Genomic DNA, 22,631 nt, shown 5'->3' with positions numbered 1-22,631 from the left:
ACCAGCTGGAGACAGGAGAGGCTGGTGAGCTGGAGGGAGGAGGCCCCATCAGTGGCCTGGAAGAATGAGTCATTATTCATGGTACTAACATTTACTGAGTCTTACTATGTGCCAGGCACTGTGCTAAGCTTTACTCTGAGTTGCTTCTATTATTATACCCATTTCACAGAGGAGAACAAGAGAGTTTAAGAAGGTCAAATAATTTGCCCAAAGTCCCAATTAATAAGAGCAAAACTGATACTTACATTCCTGTTCATTACGTCAAAGCCTAGTTTCTTTTCTTTTTTAGTTTTACTTTTCACTTTCTAATTTCTTTTTTTAATATCTTCATTGGAGTATAATTGCTTTACAATGGTGTGTTAGTTTCTGCTTTATAACAAAGTGAATCAGTTATACATATACATATGTTCCCATATCTCTTCCCTCATGCGTCTCCCTCCCTCTCATAGCCTAGTTTCTTATCCACTTGCTATAGAGGGAGAACTTTCCTTGTGTTCTGCGTCTTGGGAGACCCAAGAGATACACATGGACCTCTTGCCTTTGGGGAGGTCATAACCTTATATGGCGAAAGGCAGAACCCACCCTTACTCATGTTAGACAGAAAGTGAGCCGTGCCTGGATGAACACGCAGGTGTGGTGAGGCCTGCGGGTGCGGCGGGTGTAGAGCAGTGAGGGGGATGGAAGTTCTGCCTGGTTATTACGCTGCAGAAAATACTTAAGGAAACGTCACCCCCTGTAGCGGTTGAGAATATGGACTCTACCATCTGATTACCTCACTCAACCGCTTATTAGCTGGAACCACTTATTATTGGGGGAGGGACGGGCTGTTCGGAGGATGCACTGAGTTAATACGTATAAAGCTCGCGTAACGGTGCCTGGGTGGCGACAATGCTTTACCATGCTTACTGCCTGTCGTTTTTATCACGGGGATTTCAGTCTTCTGAAGCCTTCTATCTGCCTTCCAAGTGTGTTTTAGACTAGTCAGCGAGTACCTGTCCCCTCTCACACGTGTCCCACACCCAATCCAGCCCATCGAAGCTGGACGCTTGTCCAGGGAGCTGCCCATGGTGTCCTCCCCTCCCCTCCCAGCCCTGATATTTCCCTGCAGAACTCTAACCCCGGGCTCGTGCCCGTGGAGAGGGGGAAGAGATGTGTGTTGTTGCCAGATTTCAGCCAGAAGAAACTCACCATCAAGTCTGCCTGCGCTCTTTCTGCTTCACTTTCGCCTGCGTCCTTACGGTATAGCCTTGGCTCTAGGGATCTTTCCTGCTCCTGCTTCCCTTGTCCCTCCTATGGAAGTCATGCTACACACACAGACGCACACAATACACACATGCACATACACACACGCACACACATACCCACAGGCACACACATGCACGCACATACACACATATACAAATGCACGCACATATACACATGCACACACACGATAACACACATTACGTATCATGTAATTATACGTGTGACGTATGCATTATATTAGATGTATATATGGAGTGTGTGTAATATACAAGATGAAATACACATGTGCATTTATTTTTATGTGTATAAAAGCACACATTTACACATGAAGCTTAAAGTGAGCCTTTTTTGGTCCCGCCATCCAGATGTGTCCTACTTATTTCTCCTTTTGCTTTGAACAGCGCAGAGGTTAGTCTCACTCCTCTCATCTCTCGCACAAGCACTTCGAGGGGAAGAAGGAGGACGTGCTTAGCTTAGAGCCCACTGCAGTATTTCACAAAGCCTCTGTGTTTTGAGCTGAACTCCCGGGCAGCGTCCCTGCAGGTGTGCCCTGGCCCCATACAGAGACACACAGGAGGCAGGGCGCCTGCTTTCTCACTTGCTGACTCATGGCAGACAGAGCAGCCCGGCGTGGTGGGCAGGCTGTCCTCGTTATTCTCATTTAACAGTTGAGGAAATAAGAACTCAGAAAATTTCCTGGGGATGCAGCTAGTAAGAGACCTAACTTAGATAGTTTCCACTTAGAGAGCTCTTAGTCTAAAGCAAAGAGCTCCAGAGTGTGGCAGCTGATGGAGCTGGGCCCCTGAACTCAGATCTTACCGTGTCTAGTCTGTTACTCTGCCCATGTGCTCCAGCCTGCCTTTTCACCAGGACGAGATGCAGACGAAATAAAGGTGTGACTTTAGCCGAGTCATCCAGTGCTCTAATCAACTGAACAGACTCTTGAAAGACCTTTCAAGGTTTGTGGCAATCTGATTCTATGACGCTGTTAGGGTAAATCCGACGTAAGGATGGCTCTTGAACGTGCTGCAGTGCCGTCTGGGGGCTCCTCGGGGAGGACCCATCATCCCCGAATCCAGCTGTGCCCACGGAGGTTACAGAGTTCAGGTCAGGAGCAGGCTCTCACTTTTTTTTTTTTTTTTGCGGTACACGGGCCTCTCACTGTTGTGGCCTCTCCCGCTGCGGAGCACAGGCTCTGGACGCGCAGGCTCAGCGGCCATGGCTCACGGGCCCAGCCGCTCCGCGGCATGTGGGATCCTCCCGGACCGGGGCACGAACCCGTGTCCCCTGCATCGGCAGGCGGACTCTCAACCACTGCGCCACCAGGGAAGCCCCAGGCTCTCACTGTTTGTGCTGATCTGCCTGCAGGAACACCTGGGCATCTCAGTGACCTGAACCCACGAGGGCTCAGTGTAGGAGGGAGTCTTAGGAACAGAAGGACTAACGGTTGCGTGGCAAGGGTGGGAGGGAAAGTCCCAGAGTGACTGCAAACAAAACGCAACACGGGCAATTCAATGGCTAGTTCATAGCGTGACCTCCCACCTGTGCTGAGAGCACCGCCAGCACTGAGTGGGGCTCCATGTTGCCGGAGAGGGACCACCCTGAGGCATTCTCGTCATCTGGGGGACCCTGCAGGAGCGGGCCCTTGGCATCTCCTTTATTTACTTGGTGGCGCAGGGGGCGCCTCCCAGGTGCAGGTTTCGTCCGGTCAGCTTCCTCTCTTCCACCTGGAGGAGGGAGACATCGTGCTGTTCCTCGCCATAGATATCAGATGGAAAAACCATCATCGTTACGTGTGCTTTCCATAAGAAGGAAGGCACGCTTTTGCCAAGCCGACAGGCTGTGGTACTGACTCCTAGAAATGGAGCATTTGAAAGCAGCCGATGTGGTTTTATTGGCCAACAGAGCAGAGATTGCTTGGCCTAGTATCTTAACTAATTGTATCACAGTGTTTGCTATGAGGGATTGGTTTTCTTTTAGAACGATATCCCATAGATGCCCCAGCTAGAAGAACGCCTCTTATCTGCATCAGTAGCTGTCTTTGTTTGTTGTGAGAGTACAGTGGACCCCTGAATAATGTGGGGATTAATCCCCGTGTAATTCAGAGCCGGCGCTCTGGGTCCATGGTTCCTTTGCATACCGGAATTCAACCAACCACTGACCGTGTAGTATTCACTATTGAAAAATATCTGCGGATAAGTGGATTCTTGCAGTTCAGACCTGTGTCGTTCAAGGGTCAACTGTAGTTTCTTCTCAGGCCAGATGAAGAGATCCAGACAAATTGTGAAATAGGAAAATCTTGGTCTTATGAAGAGAGGCCAGCTAGAAACTCACGGTGCTGTCTGGGGAGGAGCTGATTCTGACTGATTCCACAGTGTTCAAGTTCCACGGGGAGGCTGTGCTGCTTTCCCTGGATAAGCCACACGTTGCGCTTGAGAAGGAGCTTCCTAAGGGCACTTGGCGTTTGTGAGTGACTCACTGGTGGAGACTGCTTGTGTGGGCACCTTCCTTTCGGACTGTAGCTTGTGGGGAATCCTTGGGCCGCTGCTGTTCAAGAAGGACTGGAAGTAGAAGGGCACCTGCTGGGGACCGGAGAACCGACGGCTTTTTATTTGGATATTTTAATAGAAATCAAAGCAGCAGGTTGAATTTTCTGACATCTCTGTTTTGGATCAAATGTCTTAGCAGGATGGAATGAAAGAGCTGCCTTCCCAGACATCAGAGCTGCCTTTTGATAGAGCCAGAGAGAATGGTTGTCTTCCAATGAATAAGAGGAGAACTTTCTTAAGTACCTGGGTATCAGGAACTCTGCAGTATGGAAGCTTACAGGGCAGGGACGTGTGAAAGACAAAAGCCACTCAAAAGATGTATGTTGTACGTTAGTTGGACTTGCCTTCATCCCTGGGATTCCAATCCCTCAGCTTTAGAACAAACTCCTTGTTTCCTCCTGCAAGTCTTCCTCTGATGGGAGAGGTCTAGAAGGATGGGTTTCTCTAGTGAACCTGATCCTCCCCTACGGAAACCCATCCTCCCCCCTCTCTGTAGTGGGATTGGGGTGTGGGGTAGGGGAGGGGAAGGATGGGGACACAGGGAGGAAGGAGGTGACAGTTTCTGCGGTTTTCGTGGACGGCGTGCCTGCATTCGGGGTGTGAGTGTCCGTCTGTTTATTTCTGTAAGTGGAGGAGGGTCGTGATTTGCAGCTCATCTGCCTCGAGGGCCATCAGCTCTGCCCCTCTTGTTGGTCTGAGTGCCTTGAACGTCAGTGGGGACAGGGCCAGCTGTGACCCTGGCTGACCGTAAAGCCAGGTAGGAGTAATCAGAGTAGCAACGACAGAGCTGAGTGAGGGCTGTGGACGCTACTTTCCAACGTTCTTCAGAGACGCTTGGCTGGTTTGTATTAGTCTGTGGTTGAGTTCATTCCTCAGCTCCTGGAATTTTTCATGCTTTGCCTGAAATGTGTTGTGGCAGCTCACGGATGGATTGTCTCTCGTTGTACATTTGGAAGAAACATGTCACATCTTTTTACAAGCCGTTGGCACAAACTGCAAAACAAACTGAAGCCCTGGTTACGGCCAGGCTGGCCGGACCTCTGTGGGCGCATCTGAGCTGGGGAAGGGTGGTGGTGGAGAGCCGGGCTTGCTACCTGGTCCCCGTTGCTTAACCGCTCAGGGCCCCCCGGCGAGGCTGGCCGACTCTTGGAGGTGCTCCGGCCTCCCCATGACACCTGCCCTCAGCCCACGATGAGCAGCCAGGCTGATGTCACGGCTCTTTTCAAGTGAGATTTAAAATAATGAAATTCAGCAGTTCACAACTGACTGGAAAAAAAATCAATCGTCCCACTTTCCCCTCAGATACGTATCTTATTAGAGTGAAAAGACAGTGAAACAGCAAGGCCTGAATCGGAAAACAGACTCCGGGACCCGGGAGGAGCGAGGCAGATTCTCAGTGGGTGTGTGCAGGGGGACAGCTGTGTGTGTCCCAGTGATGTGCCCGGGGGATGGTGCCAAACTGGGACAATTTAGAGATTTCCGAAGAAATGCCCGCGGTCTCCAGGCTGCTTCTCCACTTGCTGTGATTCTGTTCTTCAGTCTCTGCTTCTGGTCTTTGCTTTTCTTCCTTCTCTGCCTTTGTCCTTCTTCACCTGGTTGGTTTGTCAGGAACAATGGCTCCATGAGACAGAGAGCGTGAGGGCTCATCTGGAGGAGAAGGACTGCTTTGTGTTGCTAAAAGTGCTAGATGAGATTCTGACTTCTCTTTATTTTTAAAGCAGATACTTTGCTTTTCCCAGGAATTCCTGAGGCAGACAGATCTTTGCCCAGAGAGTCAATGCAGTGAGTTTGGAGTTTATAAGGAGCGTGAGACTGACGTTTCTTGCAGGAAGGCTTCCTTGATTAGACGGCATCCTCAGCGTTTGGGACAGCTCTCATATTTATCATGTCGTCTTTCTTATAATAATAACACATTAATTTAAATGTCACCATTGTTTACAAAATGCTCATTTTTGCTCACAACCCTGTAAGATATATTGGGCAATATATTGGCTTTTGCAATATACTTTTTTAAACATCTTTATTGGAGTATAATTGCTTTACAATGGTGTGTTAGTTTCTGCTGTATAAAAAAGTGAATCAGCTATACGTATACTTATATCCTCATATCCCCTCCCTCTTGCTTCTCCCTCCCACTCTCCCTATCCCACCCCTCTAGGTGGTCACAAAGCACCGAGCTGATCTCCCTGTGCTATGTGGCTGCTTCCCACTAGCTATCTACCTTACGTTTGGTAGTGTATATATGTCCATGCCACTCTCTCACTTGGTCCCAGCTTACCCTTCCCCCTCCCTGTGTCCTCAAGTCCATTCTCTATGTCTGTGTCTTTATTCCTGTCCTACCCCCAGTTTCTTCAGAACCATTTTTTTTTAAGATTCCATATATATTTGTTAGCATACAGTATTTGTTTTTCTCTCTCTGACTTAATTCACTCTGTATGACAGATTCTAAGTCTGTCCACCTCACTACAAATAACTCAATTTCGTTCCTTTTTATGGCTGAGTAATACGCCATTGTTTATATGTGCCACATCTTCTTTATCCATTCATCTGTCGATGGACACTTAGGTTGCTTCCATATCCTGGCTACTGTAAATAGTGCTGCAATGAACATTGTGGTACATGACTCTTTTTGAATTATGGTTTTCTCAGGGTATATGCCCAGTAGTGGGATTGCTGGATCATATGGTAGTTCTATTTTTAGTTTTTTAAGGAACCTCCATACTGTTCTCCATAGTGACTATCAGTTTACATTCCCACCAACAGTGTAGAGGGTTCCCTTTTCTCCACACCCTCTCCAGCATTTATTGTTTGTAGAGTTTTTGATGATGGACATTCTGACTGGTGTGAGGTGATACCTAATTGAAGTTTTGATATGCATTTCTCTAACGATTAATGATGTTGAGCATCTTTCATGTGTTTGTTGGCAATCTGTATATCTTCTTTGGAGAAATGTCTATTTAGGTCTCCTGCCCATTTTGGATTGGGTTGTTTGTTTATTTGATATTGAGCTGCATGAGCTGCTTGTATATTTTGAAGATTAATCCTTTGTCTGTTGCTTCATTTGCAAATATTTTCTCCCATTCTGAGGGTTGTCTTTTCGTTCTGTTTATGGTTTCCTTTGCTGTGCAAAAACTTTTAAGTTTCATTAGGTCCCATTTGTTTATATTTCCATTTCTCTAGGAGGTGGGTCAAAAGGATCTTGCTGTGACTTATGTCATAGAGTGTTCTGCCTATGTTTTCCTCTAAGAGTTTTGTAGTGTCTGGCCTTACTTTAGGTCTTTAATCCATTTTGAGTTTATTTTTGTGTATGGTGTTAGGGAGTGTTCTAATTTCATTCTTTTACGTATAGCTGTCCAGTTTTCCCAGCACTACTTATTGAAGAGGCTGTCTTTTCTCCATTGTATATTCTTGCCTCCTTTATCAAAGATAAGGTGACCATATGTGCATGGGTTTATCTCTGGGTGTTCTATCCTGTTCCATTGATCTATGTTTCTGTTTTTGTGCCAATACCATACTCTCTTGATTACTGTAGCTTTGTAGTATAGTCTGGAGTCAGGGAGCCTGATTCCTCCAGCTGTTTTTCTTTCTCAAGATTGCTTTGGCTATTCGGGATCTTTTGTGTTTCCGTACAAATTGTGCAATTTTTTGTACTAGTTTTGTGAAAAATGCCATTGGTAGTTTGATAGGGATTGCATTGAATCTGTAGATTGCTTTGGGTAGTACAGTCATTTTCACAGTGTTGATTCTTCCAATCCAAGAGCATGGTATACCTCTCCATCTGTTTGTATCATCTTTAATTTCTTTCATCAGTATCTTATAGTTTTCTGCATTCAGGTCTTTTGTCTCCTCAGGTAGGTTTATTCCTAGGTATTTTATTCTTTTTGTTGCAATGGTAAATGGGAGTGTTTCCTTAATTTCTCTTTCAGATTTTTCATCATTAGTGTATAGGAATGCAAGAGACGGCTGTGCATTAATTTTGTATCCTTTTGCAGTATATTTTGCGGAGGAGGCTGCCGAGGGTCTAGATTCACACAGCAGTAGTGTCCTGATGTCTTTGACCACTTTTGGAAATAGGGCAGGGAGAGAAAAGGTTAACACGGATGGCTTGGGAGAGAGCGGGGCTTGGAGTCAAGTGCCCATGCAAGCAATGGAAAGGCAATGGAAAGGTGTGCAGCTGGGCAGAGCATGGGTCATGGGTCTAAGCAAAAGAGAACACTGCCATTCCAGGCCAGTGAGTTCTCTCTATGCCCCACGGATCACCTGGTGGCCCCTGAAAGGGATCGGAGCAAACGGGTCTCTAAACACGGGCAACCCCGGGAGACCACCAGGCAACTGGCTTGGGTCAGAGAGGTGGGTAGCAGTTCCAAAGACAGGAGAGCAGAAGAGGAACTGCCAGAGGAGAGGACCAGCCAGCGCCAGAGGAACAGGAAGTCTTGCTTATAAATGAAGGTGTGAACTCGGTGATGCTGGAGGTCCCTTCTGCATTTATCAATAGAACACTTTGCACTTTCAGATTTTGTGAAATAGGTTAAAATAAATTGCTTTTTAAAAAAACAGTAGTTCTGTTCCTCCTAGCCCCCAAGTAAGTTTCCCTTCAACCTCCCCTGGGCAGCCCATGACCATCCCCGCTGCGGTGCTCAGGTTCTTTCTTTTCTAATGCTTATGATGAGCAGGCAGTAGACATGGATGGAGCTGAAATCGCCGTGCGGCCGCTGTTCAGAATTGGGAACTCACCGTTGTGTCCTCCCATTTTCTTTGGAAAGTCATTGTCACAGGCAATGGGAAATATTAATCAAGGCACAACTTGGAAAAGATGGAAAGGGTTGGAAAAGAAGGAAGAGACTTGAAACTGCCACCTATCTGGGTGGGTCCAGATGCCACTCACCCTGAAGAACAGGACCCTGACTTCTGTGTTTTGTTGGGTGTGTTTGAGGAATTCAAAGCAGGAGTCTCATCTTAGTTACAGATTTTAAAAAAACCTTTATTTTGTGCTGGAGTAAATTTATTAAGATTTAAAACAAACATAGACCAAAGGAGGGTGAAAAATGCCCATATATTTTTAAATATTGCATTTTAATATTTTACGAATTCCCTGTGCTTTATTTTCTTCAAGGAATTTACAACATTTATTATTATTTAGGTAGTTCATTTGGGAAGCTTGTAATAGGTAGACTCATCCACTCCTCTTTTTTTTTTTTTTTTTTTTTTTTTTGCGGTACGCGGGCCTCTCACTGTCGTGGCCTCTCCCGTTGCGGAGCACAGGCTCCGGACGCGCAGGCTCAGCGGCCATGGCTCATGGGCCCAGCCGCTCCGCAGCATGTGGGATCCTCCCGGACCGGGGCACGAACCCGTGTCCCCTGCATCAGCAGGAGGACTCTCAGCCACTGCACCACCAGGGAAGCCCCACTCCCCTTTTTTTTTTGCGGTACGCGGGCCTCTCACTGTTGTGGCCTCTCCCGCTGCGGAGCACAGGCTCCGGACGCGCAGGCTCAGCGGCCATGGTTCACGGGCCCAGCCGCTCCGCGGCACGTGGGATCTTCCCGGACCGGGGCACGAACCCGTGTCCCCTGCATCGGCAGGCGGACTCCCAACCACTGCACCACCAGGGAAGCCCCACTCCTCTTTTATATCTTAGGTATCTGATAAATTATTTTCAACTGGAGCCTCATGGATTCTCAAAGATTGAAATGACTGTACCTGGTCCTCCTAGTGCTGTGACTCTGGGTTAGCTCTCGGCCTATGTGAATGCCTGCGGCCTATTTTAAGAGCTTTTCTTCTGGTCAATTTCAGTTGTTATTTTTCATTATTGTCAACTTGAGAACTGTCCTGCGCTTAATTTCTGGGTAGTTTGGGTGTCTTCTGCAATCCTCTATTCCCTTTCACGAGACTTTCTTATCCTGACATATCCCAAGAGTGTTTTCCTGTCTGCAGGTCATATGTTTTTAGTCCCTGCTTTAACTTTTCAGATGTTAAAGGAATACACCAAACTAAACTGCTTTTCAGACCTTGAGCTGAAGGGTTTAAGCTCTTCCAGCAGAAGTAATTCAGTTTTGCTCAGAGAGACCCTTTCCCAGTGACTGTAGCGAATACCCCCAGGTTGGGAACGCCCGCTCATTGCTGGCTGGACTTCAGTCAGTCATTAGCACATCTTTTCCAAACTGCTGAAGGGCTGATTGATCTTCCCTGTGCTGCTGGGGAGGACCCAACCCAAAACCTCTAGGTTTCCTTTAGCTCCGTGCAGGGGGCCCCTGTGCCTTATACGTGAGGGTCGTTTTTGTTACTGTGCTCATCCTGGCCACCACTGTCGTAACTACTTTGTACATCCTTTTGGGCAGATTTCCTCAGCTTCCTCTTTGAGCGGTACTGGTATTGGTGTTTGATTCCTTATCCAGTTACTTGTTGAGTCAACTGGATGTTTTTTCTTGCTGTCTATTCATTTTGTTCATCAGCAGTCTGTTTTAGCTTTGTAAGCGGATTTCGGAAGAGCCTGAGAGAAACGTAAGGTGTAAACTGTGTCTGCAGCTTTATGTGAATATGCTTGTCCTTAGCAGGTAATTAAAGATGACTCAGAAAATCACCATGGACACAGAGCAGAAAGTAAAACCTTTTGGGTAAACTTCAGAATTAGGGAAAGTATACGTGTTTAGAAATGTAGAAGAAACCACATATATTAAAAAAAATTAGGATTAAATGGAAATGTAAGCATTTCTTTTAAAAACCCTGGGAAAGATGGGATCTTAGTTATGAAGTAGGCAGAATTAGGGGGACAGTGGTTGAAATGGAAATCTGATGTTGCCTTTGGATCGCTTAACAGAATAAACCCAGAGGCAGGATCGTATTCCCCCTGGATCAAATTGTAGTGTTTGAAGGATTGAACTCAACAGGAGTTGTGCGGAGAAGAGCTCTAGAGGCCCAGGAATTGAAATCATTTTGAATCTTCAAATACATTTGGGTTATGACAGTAGTTGAAAATCTGGTACCATCTTGGTTACCAGTCTTCAGAAAATAAGAGGCCAGTGTTTTATTTTCTGATTGTGTGTAAAAAGTTATCTTTAAACAACTTGGGAGGAAGGAGTAGAAAGGAGAGTAGTTATGATCTAAACATAAGGCTGTTCTCTATTTTTGTCTCCTGTTATTTTTATTTATTGGACAGCTAAAAGCTATTTCAGACAAATGTCTGTAAGTCAAAATGGTTTTGGCCTATGCATTCTAGTTTCAGTTTGGAATAAAATTGTTTGAGAGGAGGTGAGAAAGAGCTGGTTGAGTTAACGCTTGGAATATTTGGATAAGCCAAATACCAGATTCATCAGCTCAGAATAAAGCTGTGATTCTTGATGGAACTGGACTTAGATGTAAGTTGTGACTCTGTAAAGTCAGGCAGAGTTTCTCAGTGGAGATGGGAGTTGACAAGAGATGGCCTGGGACCAGGGTGTGTGTGTGTGTGTGTGTGTGCACGCGTGCATGCCTGTGTGCACTGTTTCATTCCTCTCAGCTAATTTGGGAAATTCTGCAAATTCAGTATTGGGGCTCTTTCCTCTGCTGTATCTTCACGTCACACCTTGACCCTAGGAAGTCTTTTTTAAGAAATTGGAAATCCTTGCATTTCATCTCTCTCTCCCAGCTATCCCTTCTAGGAGTACTTATAGGAGCTACATAGATGTATTTTATTAAAAAGAGTTTATGACCTAATCACATGTGACATCTCAGTGTCGGTTTGCTGAGTCAGTTGGAGAATTTGGACTTTACCACAGAGGCTCAAAAGCAGCGGAGTGAAGTATCCTCGTTCAAGTTGAGACCCTGGATCCCTGAAATTCGGAGAAATGTTCTGTAAGGATATGAGTCACTAATGCGATCCAGATTCAGAGGAAGGATCAAAAGGCTAAAAGTGCAAGTATTTCTCTGGCCAGTTTTGCTCTGGTTCTTTCATTTTATCTCCCCAGCTTGGGCCAGAGAGGAAAACCTCCAATATATTAGTTAAAAATTCATGGGCTGATTTTTGTCAGATTACTCAGAAATATTTATTAGTCTAATATAGGTTTGGCTATTTGTAGAAATGATTTATTAAAAAGTGTTTCTATACTTCATTCCGCCCAAGGTCCCCAAAACATTAGCTAGCTGTTTGACGAGCATGAATCGGTCTGTCCTGTGTGTGGCTCCCGTCCACCCTACTGAACTGCACAGAGATTCCGTGCTGTACCCAAGGTGACAAAGACGGTCCACAGGGGTGCCAGCCCTTGGTACAAATCTCTCTCCACTGCATGCAGCCTTTCCCAAGAGTAAATGTCTCAGACGGCCAGCTTGGTAGCATTTACAGCCACAGAGAATGGCTTCTTCTGACGACTACATGTGTCCCATCGTGCCTTTATGAGATCATCTGAAGCTTGGAGAAGTTCTTGGCCTTTTTGTTGTCTGTGCCCCATCTGTGTCCCACTGGTGACATGTGACGTTATCAGCTGTGAGGAGAGAAGGGTCAAAGGAAGGAAAAAGCCAAGCAGATAAAATCCTGCATTTCCTAGAGCCGTTTTTGTTGCCATTTTCTTAACCACTTGCCCCTGATAGAAGGTTAGAGGCCTGAGTGATAATTGGCAACGTTGTTAATGTCAAGGATTCCTGTATATGTGTATGTATTTTAATTTGAGACCCAGGTAGCGCGTATGCCAGGGCAGCTGTCATTTTGCCCTTTATGTCTTTCTAGTTTGCTTCGGTAACAATCTCTCATTCTTAAACTTATTTTTAGTCAACAAGGCACAGGGGATGGAACTGGGGACGAGGACAGGGGACAGGGAGAAGACTGGAAATGAAACTGACATTCCTCCTCCTGTAGCTTTTTGCTAAAACGGGACTTCAGCGCACAGCCAGGTATACACCCACAGGAAGACGGACGGGCAGCGGCCAGCAGACAGCAGACTTTCTGCACAACTCTGTTCTGAGGGCTGAAACAATCGTGTCTCGCTTAGTAAAAATGACAGTAAAAATGGCCTATATTTCTGCCTCTGTCACTAATGTTGTCTGGCACTTTGCATGACCTGTGTGTTTTTTAGATTCTCCAGATGTCTACAAATAACATAACATTAGCAGAAGCATCTTGAGTGGTAGAACAGTAAAGGAATACTGGATGGTAGGACTGGGACGTTCTCAGAAGTCACCTGCTCCAGCTTCCTCGCTTTGCAGGTGAGGAGGTTCTGTAGAAAGCGAGCGGGGTGATAGTGGAATTCTCTGTGCGCCGTTACTATTCTTTTGAATCAGAGGTTGGACAAGAGCAGCAGTAGGGTTCGTCCTGCAAAGGCTTGTCTGGGGTGCGTGTGTGGTTGGCGTCCTGGCTGTGGATTTAATGCTGGTGGCCGAGGCTGCTGCTGAGGGCGGTGGTGGCTGGCTTCCCGGGGGTGGGAACGAGCATAACAAATTGGGGAAGAGCACACGGGCGGTTTCTCGACGACGTGAACACAGAGGAGTCCTCCAGGCCCCCTGACATCGCGGCCCAGAGCAGTGGAACTCCTGACTTGTCTTCCCATCGTGAGGTCTGTCCCGCACCGTGACGGGACCCCTGGCCTGCATGTCCAAGAACTGTCCACACCTTCCAGGTAGCCAGTGCTTGACCCCTGCAGTGTGGGCCACCCTTGGGAGCAAGGCCTTGAGAAGAGGCCCTGGCGGGAAGCAGGCCCGCAGCCCTTGGGGAGGCACTTCTGGTCTCGGCTGCCTGGAGCAGCTCCGGGTGGGTGTGTACCTTTGACCCTGGGGTTGCTTCACTCCAGGATTAAGGAGATCAGGCAGAGGCCTCTCTTGCCTGGATCTGTGAGAGGTGTTGAAAGCATTACTGCGAGAGAGTACGGGTTCAAGTGTCTTATGAGCCTTTGAGTTATGCTTCCCTAAGTGACAGCATCTGGAGAAACAGGGAGTAAAGAGTTAGTCCCTCTTGGACTAGGACATGGGATTCTGTAACCGAATAGTTGCCCAATGCAGCTGTAGGCTTTTGAGGAAGATGAGCAAGGTGCTCTAAGCACAGTCACTGACTTTTGTAGAGTGACCCTCTGTTCTCAGCAGTGTATCAGCAGTGAGGGCTCACTTAGCATCGGCTGGAGGTGGGCTCCAGGCTGAGACCTCCGGGTGCCCTCTGCACAGCCGTGGACCTTACTTCCAGCCTCTGGCTCTCCACGTGTCTCCCTTCCCTCGCCAGTCTGTAGTAATTTGTTAGCGATGCCATAAGAAAGTACCGCAGGTGGGTGGCTTAAACACAGATGTTTATTGTGGTTAGATGTCCAAGATCAAGGTGACGGTGGGTGAGGGCTTTGAGTGAAGGGTCTGTCCCAAGTCTCTCCTCGGCTTGTAGATGACCATCTTCTCCCTGTGTCTTTTCACACTGTCTTTCCTCCACGTGTGCTTCTGAATCCAGATTCTCCGCCAGTCATATGGGCGCGGGACCCACCCTAGCAACTCGTCTCAACTAGTTACATTTGCAGTGACCCTGTTTCCAAGTAAGGTGACATTCTGAGATATGGGGGGTTAGCTCTTTAACATAGGACTTTAACACAATTCAGCCCGTACACAGTCTATGAAAAGAAACCATCCAAATCAGATAGGTCAAAGTGGGCAGGACTCCTAGGAGACGGGATTTAGATGCACTTAAGTCGTCAGCCTGGGCTCCCTGAGGGGTTAGAGTAGAGGAAGGACTGGAAGGTAGGAGGGAGTTGGCCTGGCATGTGTCTAGGTCGGGGGCGGTCGAGCGTCCAGGCAGAGGGGTCTGCGCCAGCCAAGGTGGATTCGAGGCACGTCAGGAGGCCTCTGTGACCGGGCAGAGCGAGCAAAGGAGGTTGTCGTAGGAGGCGAGGTCAGAGAGGTGATGGGAGATGGGCCGTGTTGGTCCTCGTTGGATGTGGCTTTACCTGGGTGCATTAGAGAAGGGATTTGCACTGCGGTGCTTGAGAATTCTCGCTCTGGCTACAGGCTTAAGAATAAACTGTAGGGGGGTGAGGGCAAAAGCAGGGGACCAGTTCAGAGGCCACTGCGGCATTTCAGAGGAGGGTGTCCGTGGCTTAGGCCAGCATGGCAGCAGCAGAGGTGCTCCTCTGGTCGGACCTTTCTTCCTCAGAACTGTGTCTCACCCTGAGTCATTGAACCCAAATCGTCTGGCTGATACGCTTCCCTATAAATGTCTCGTTCTGGCCCTTGGCCAAGTCTTTAGATTAGTTACTATGACTGACTTCAGTTCCACTTGCCTTCTCATGATTGCTGGAAAGCAGTCTGTCCCTCCCCATATCGAATGTTTTATTATTGATATTTTCGACATCCATGGGAGTGTTTTTCTTGTGATATTGCAGGAGGATTTATGGGAGCCCCTTTGCACACCTAACCTGAAGCTAAGGCATTTGTGAGCTTCTGTACTAACCCAATGGCCCCATAATCATTTTTTTAAAAACTCAAAGACATTCTCACATACAACTTTCCTATAGCCACCTGTGTAGTCTTTAGCGCCTACACTATAAGACAAGAATATTTACACTCTGTGGTTGGAGGGGCTCTCAGTCTCCCACTTGGGTGGGTTGAAAATGAAACCATCTATTAGTCTGAAGCAAACAGAAGAGGCATCTTGTCTCCTGTCGTCCGGTGGCTGCCACACAGTGTATACTTTTTTTCTTTGGACCCTGGAGCACTAGCGTGTAGAATCTTAATAACACATGTGATTAACCGTATTATTGAAAATGGAAAATCCCACATGTATTAGTTTGCTAGGGCTGCCATGACGAGGACCACAGACTGTGGAGCTTAAACACAGTTCTGGAGGCTGGAAGTCCAAGATCAAAGCGTGGGCAACGTTGGTTCCTTCCGAGGCCGTGAGGGAAGGATCGGCTCCAGGCATCTCTCTTTGGCTCGTAAATGACCGTCTTCTCCACGTGTCTCTATGTGTGAGGCTGGGAAAACCTATTTATAAGATACTATTATTCTTATTATTTTAAATTAATTGATTTTTTATTGAAGTATAGCTGATTTACAATGTTGTGTTAGTTTCAGGTGTACAGCAAAGTGATTCAGTTATACATATATATCAATACATTCTGTTTCAAACTCTTTTACCATATAGGTTATTACAAGATACTGAGTAGAGTTCCCTGTGCTATGCAGTAGGTTCTTGCTGTTTATCTATTTTATATATAGTCGTGTTTATGTGTTAATCCCAAATTGCTAATTTATCCATCTCCTCCAGCTTTCCCCTTTGGTAACCATAAGTTTGTTTTCTAAGTCTGTGAGTCTGTTGCTGGTTTGTAAATAAGTTCATTTGTATCTTTTTTTTTTTAGATTCCACATTAAAAAAAGATACTATTAAATATAGGATCAATTTTGTGGAAAACCGTTTATTGAGAAGGCGTTAGTTGAATGAACTCCCATGAGCCTGACAAAGGCTGTGCATTTCTGCCCAAGTTTGGAGCCCTGACAGCACCAGCGCAGAGTGGTGCTGCCACTAGAATCAGTCGGGGCCCATCTCGGGTATCCTTTGCCCATCTCTCCCCAGCAGTTCCAGCGTCTTGCTCAGCTCCCCGCTCTAGACGTTAGCCTGCCCTTCAGACCTACCTCCCTTCAAAAGACCCAATCTCCACGCAGCCAGTGTCTAGAATTCTCCAGGCGGGATCCCACTGTTCCCATCGATCACACTGATTTTCGTCATACCGCGACTCCTGAATTCAGAAAAATCTGCTGCCATGTGCCCTGCGGTTTGTCATCTGGGCTGACCTCAGCTTCCCTGGGACACCCTCCTCTGCTGAATGTAGGTCTAAAGTGGGGATGACTTTGCTCAGAATGTACCTGCACCAGTTTCAGGGCATTTGCAAATGAAATGAGCTTGCCTGTGCTCAGAAATCACAGATTGGTGGAGGTGATGACATTCAAAACCAGTTCTTAGAGTTGAAGAAATTGGCAGCAATCAGTAAATTGGCAACCTAGCTCCGATACTTTGCAACCCCTGCATAGGAGCTTTTTCTGACACCCCCCAAGACCCCAGAAAACCTGACCTTCCCCTTTTGCAGCTCACAGGTTAACTAAGTGACCACTTCCCTTCTCGTACCTGTAACTTTTTTTTTGAAGGAGGCCTCCCATCTAGCAGCATTGAGGAGTTGAGGGCAAGAGCCTTGTCTTTATGCTGCAAGTTTCTAACTTAGAAGGTGCCCTATAGATAAGGGGAGAGTTAATGCATTTGTGAAGGAATGGATGAGTGCAGAGCTCTAGATCAGATGCCCTCACTGCTTTTCCTTTCCTTGTTGACTTCTGTCACTGTACAGCCCTTAGACCTCACAAATTTTGCTCAAGGTGCCTGCCTGGTTTGTCGCACTCAGTGTTTCTTCCTCTGAATCCCTTCTCACATTGTTGCTTGGAACAACGTTGCCATTAATTTTGTCTTAATTATTGACACATGAGCCAGTCTTTGTGTGTGCCTGGGAAAGCCTATTTATAAGATACTATCATTATTATTTTTTAAATTAATTTACTTTTAAAATTGAAGTATAGTTGATTTAGTGTGTTCGTTTCAGGTGTACAGCATTTCGCTGATCAAAATGCCATTACTTTTCCAGAACAAACCCCCGTTTCTTTCCTATTGCTCTCCTGCTCAGAAATGGTATGACTTCCCATTGGCTGTGGGCTGAAGCTCAGAACTCCTTAGCCTTCATTCAATACTGACGATGGATAGTCCTTTATATTCCTTTAAAAATTATTTGAGTTGTAAATATCCCAGACACTTTGAAAAATATGACAGATACTCATTTACCTACCATGGAGATTAAACAAATACTAGCATTTTCCCCACTTATTTTCCTAAATAAACAAACATCATAGATTCAGGTAGACCTCCTGTTCCTGTCCCTGCCCCCATCACTCCCCTTTTTACCTTTATCTCTCACAATTCACCCTTGTGAACCTCTGGCCATTTGGATTCCTCTTCCTGAAATTTCCCTCTCCCTCCTTTACCTTTGAGGCCCAGTTCACTTTCCACCTCTTCCAGGGAGCTTTCCCGTCGATCCCCTAGTTTTCTAAATCGCTACACAAGTTATTGTCCTATTGCTCACTTGGGGACTGTATGCCGCCTGTGACAGTTCTAATGTAGCAGTTTGATTCTAGTATTGGGTTTCTATTCCCCTTATCGTAACTTTTCCATCTAGCTTATGTTATAGATGATCGCGTATACTTCTTCTCCTTTAGAGAACAACGCTGGGAATAAAGTCTGAGTGTTAGTTTCATTCATTCATTTGTTCATTCGTTCACTCTGCAGATGTTGACTGAGCGCCCATCTGTAAGCTCCAGGAATTATTTTAAGCGCTGAGGATACAGGAGCGGACACAAGGGGATGTGGGCAGTTGCCGCAATTGTGGAGCTCTTATTCCAAAGGGGGAAGAGAGAAATTCCATGAGTAAATAAATATGTGAAGATGCATAGTGCTAAGGAGAAAAAAGAAGCAGGGGAAAACATATTGGTTGAATTGCACAGTAAACCCAAATAGATAATCCTGGATTACCTGCCTGTGAAACAGTACCCTGTGTAGACCATCCTTCTTGGAAGGTAGTTGGAGGAATGGAATTTAATCCTTTGCTGCCAGGAGCACGTCTGGGTTGTTCATTCTGTCAGTAGAAGTGCACTATAGAAACGATAACAGATTTTAATACCAGCCTAAGTAGAGAATAATTAGGGAGGGAAAAATCTGCTTCTTAGTAACCTATTAATTACAGTCAAATGGAACCAATTTGGCATTGTCTTTGCTACTGTACTTCTTCAGCCATTAGGCTGATGCAAGGTTCACTGTTTCTCAGTGTTCCTACATGTGGTGGGACTGAACTGTTACCAAGAAGACCAATGTCCTCTTTCTAATTCTTCTAGCCTCCAGGAAAGGATAAAATCCCTCAACTTGTCACTTAAGGAGATCACTGCTAAGGTAAGTACCTTTCCATGCCCACTTTCTAAAGGAGTCTCTGAAGTTTCCTTTTGACTTAATTTCATGTCACAGAACACCTGCGCTCTGGACAAAATACAGACTTGGGAAAGCCATCCTACAGGCCCAAGCGATGAGCCAGCCAAGAGAGCCAGGGCCGAGGGCTGCTCCCGTGGTGGAGGGCCTGACTGCGGGCCCTGGGGACTGACGGCTTTGGCCTTTGCTTCAGCAGGAGCTGCAGTGTTGGGGAAGGGAAGGTGATTGCTACCGTGCAGTGCAGTCGAATGCCTTTGCTTGAAAGGCTTCCAGGATGGAAGTGAACTGAGCAGTTAATTACATTTCCTTCGGGAAGGGCAGGGTTCAGGTTTCTCACAAACAGACGGGAAGTGGTATAGTGGATGATTATCTTTTGTTTTTCAAAGTTAAATGGACTTCAAAATCATTTTGCCTGTTTTATCTGCTATCTACTTCATTTCAGACCTTGGTTTGTGTAGTGATAGAGGCCTCCTTCGTTATTCCCTGGGAGCACGTCGTCAATTCACTTAAATAGTCTGTGTCTGGTTAGTTAGGAAAACCACAGTTTGCAAAACAAAACCCTTCCTTGCAGAGATACTTAGACCCCACCCGACTTATTGCCAAACTGTGAAGTAGGATCAATTACCCTGTGACTTATTAGTAGAGGTGAGGCTGAGAGCTAGGTCTTAATCATTAATGATTTGTGTTAGGTTTGGGAACCAGGGCGGTTATAAGATAGTTGAAATGTGAAAAGAACAGGTTTCTGAGCGGAGAGCAAAGCAGACAAGAGTCTGCTGGCCTGGAAGGAAGCTTTTCTTGTTCTCGGTTCCCCGGGGAACAGAGCAGGAAGACCTTCTGGGGTCTTGGAAACCCTGGCTGAGCCGAGATGGGGGATGTGTTGTTGGCAAAAATGTCCACAGCGGCTCTGGTCCTTTTCCCAGTGTTTGTGTCTAATTTGTTTCTGAAAAAAACATTAAATGATTTTGCTGAAAATCACACAGCAGCAGTTTGATGGGCAGTTCTGCCCTGCATGGAAGGAGAGCTTCCTGTGAGGACTGTCTTGCCAGTTAGTTGGACTGCGTTGGGCCCTGGAACCGCGGAATGCTTGAAGCCCGCCCTGCCTTCCTGGAGAACCAGAGAACCGCCCAGGGGTGCTTACCCAGAGAGGAAGGGCAGGACGAGACTCAAGGCCGTGCGGGGACCTGAATCCGCAGGCAGAACTCGGGAAAGGGCTTTGTCTCAGGCTCCCAGGCTGAGCACGGCTGAGACCTTGCCCCCTGCCCAGCTGCAGGTCAAGGACGACTGGCTTGGTTCACCAGTTTTGTTTAAACTTTTTTTTTTTAATTTATTTTATTTTTGGCTGTGTTGGGTCTTCATTGCTGCGTGTGGGCTTTCTCTAGTTGCAGCGCATGGGGGCTACTCTTCATTGCAGTGCGCGGGCTTCTCATTGCGGTGGCTTCTCTTGTTGCGGAGCACGGGCTCTAGGCACGTGGGCTTCAGTAGTTGTGGCACGCGGGCTCAGTAGTTGTGGCTCGTGGGCTTAGTTGCTCCACGGCATGTGGGATCTTCCCGGACCAGGGCTCGAACCCGTGTCCCCTGCGTCGGCAGGCGGATTCTTAACCACTGCGCCACCAGGGAAGCCCCACCAGTTTTATTATACGAGGCAGGAGGGGATGCTGGAGAGCAGGCCTGAATTTCTGCCTTATAAGTGACGGTGATGTCGCCCACTGGCATTTGTGCCCTAGCTGCCACTGTGACCTCGAGGTGGAGCCAGTGGGGAGGTGAGGCGAGACCAAAGCTTCTGGGATGGGGGCGGTGGTGGCGGTGTCCTCCTGAATTTCCTGCTGTAAACTGTGCCATTTATCAGGTGTGTCCTAATTTCTGTGTAGTATTCATATGTGGAAGGACTCTTGGGTTTGGGTTTACTGAGCATCAGACCCTACTGTGTGTGTAACACAAATGAGTCTCTGTCCCAGCAGTGAGGGTGCAGGTGTGCATAATATGTAACACAGATGGTGTTTATCTGTGTGTGCTTTCTATGACATTTTATATTGTGTACACACACCCGTAGGCATATGTACACGACCTTGGGATTTGTCGATCATCTCCAGCTACTGTGGCTCAGATGCCAGAAGTGGTTTGTTTCGTTCGCACCCTTTCTCTAATACGTTTACAAAAACTTACAATTCCCTTGCTTTTCCATAAAATTAAGGAATGCATGCCTAAGATTTTAAAGTGTAAACTTAAAAGCTCCATTTGATAATGAGTTCCTCAGGGTCCAATTTAATTTGGAATTAGAAAGGAGATGCAGATTTTCTGGGGCACACGTGCGCGCGCGCGTGTGTGTATATAGGTGGGTGTGTACACGTGCACATACATGAATGCGTGTGTGTATGGGGGGGGGCATATGTTAGTCTACAGAGAATTAGAACAAAACCGCCCAGTCACACGCAACAACTCTCTCTCCCCTCTGGACTGGTGACCTTGAGGTAAAAGTCGCAGTTTGGCCCAGTTTTCTTTCTTCAGTGACTTAGACAGAGTAATCTGATATTCTTTCAAATCCTTCCTCAAAGAGAGCTGGCACCTGCCTTCCACTCATTACATTTTTTCAACTCTTACGGGTTCCCCAAACCAAAGGTAATTAGGGGATAAATGAGATGGAAGAAAGCATTGGAAATAAATGGGGTATCCGGAGGTTGGTAGATATTAGATTACATCCAGCCGTGCCTGAAGGAATGTACATTGCAATTTAATAAGAAGATTTAGAGGTGGTTTCATATGAATAGTGACAGATTGCTCAACAAAAGAGGAACGGACCCAGTTATGATTAAGAGAGGCTGCGAGCTGAAACCAGAAATACTGGATGCACTTGGATGAGGCACAATTGTGGCTGGTGTTACGGAGTTGACAGAATGTCCTGGGACTTCTGGTGACAGGCTTAGACCAATGCGAGGGGCCGTGCCCGTCCCTGGCCTTGAGCCCATGAGACTTGGTGCCGGGGCGGGTGTCCTGACACACCCTGACAAACCTCAGGACTGTTGAGAGGGGGTCTCCAGATGAATGGCCTTGGGTGATGGTTGCCCAGCTCTCCTGGTACGAGCTTTGGGGTAGAGGCCTCCACGCCGTCTCCTTCACCCAGAAAGTAAGTTTTATAAAGAGATGTGGGAAATTACAGCCGCTTAATGGGAAAGAACATGTTGAAGGCCATGGGGGAAATGGTGTCACACTTTAGGCAGGGGGGGGTGAGGTCTGCGTTGCTTCTAGAAACAATCTCCATTCCAGTCTGCGGTACACAAAGGATTTCAAGTTGATGGTATCTAGCAAGATCTGGAAACTTCTGGGGAGATGACGTTTTACATTTTCTCTGGGCTCTGTGAACCCAACTGGGTTAATTTTGGTGTCGGAATGGAATTTAAGGTTGTTAGCAAGAAAAGAGGGATGCTTCTAGGTAACGTCCTTTGTGGGCTCCCCCCCCCGAAATGTCTCCACATATGTGTTCATTGTTACTCAACTGTGCTCTGTGCTTCTGTTGCACTGGAGGTTTTTTTAGGTAGCTCATTAACCTGAGTATAGATAGCAATTGAATATGAGGTTTCTGCTTTAAATAAAAGAAAAAAATTGTGATAGTTTAGCTTCGAACAGATACAAAATGACCGAAAAAGAAACTGAGATTTAAGATTTTTGGTTTTTTTTTTAAAAAACAAGAAACATGTAGGAAGTGAAATGATAAAACCTGCAAACCTCCTTGAGATCTACTTGTCTCTTTTTGCAAATCTGACGTCCCAGCAAGTAGCTGCCCTCGAGTATTATCAGACAACGTCGACTGGGAACGCTCTGCCCTTGACTGTAACGTCTGTGTACCATTTTTGCCTGCCTACTACGTGCTAGACACAGATCAAAATCCCTGCTCCCAT

General features: G+C 46.6%; 1 protein-coding gene across 6 annotated transcripts in view; it reads left to right on the top strand.

Annotated features, from left to right (window-relative positions):
* DISC1 (DISC1 scaffold protein) overlaps positions 1-22,631 on the top strand; it is a 342,719-nt gene that overhangs the window by 119,301 nt on the left and 200,787 nt on the right. For all 6 annotated transcript variants that reach the window (XM_033842010.2, XM_073793660.1, XM_073793662.1 and 3 more), the window contains exon 7: positions 18,651-18,705. In XM_033842010.2, coding sequence (XP_033697901.1) covers positions 18,651-18,705 — 55 coding nt within the window. The remainder of the gene's footprint in view (positions 1-18,650; positions 18,706-22,631) is intronic.

This window comes from Tursiops truncatus, chromosome 16, assembly GCF_011762595.2.
Source record: "Tursiops truncatus isolate mTurTru1 chromosome 16, mTurTru1.mat.Y, whole genome shotgun sequence".
NCBI classification, from domain to species: Eukaryota; Metazoa; Chordata; class Mammalia; order Artiodactyla; family Delphinidae; genus Tursiops; species Tursiops truncatus.
Note: the sequence above shows the minus strand (reverse complement) of the source record. Positions and strands in the feature narration are given on the sequence as shown.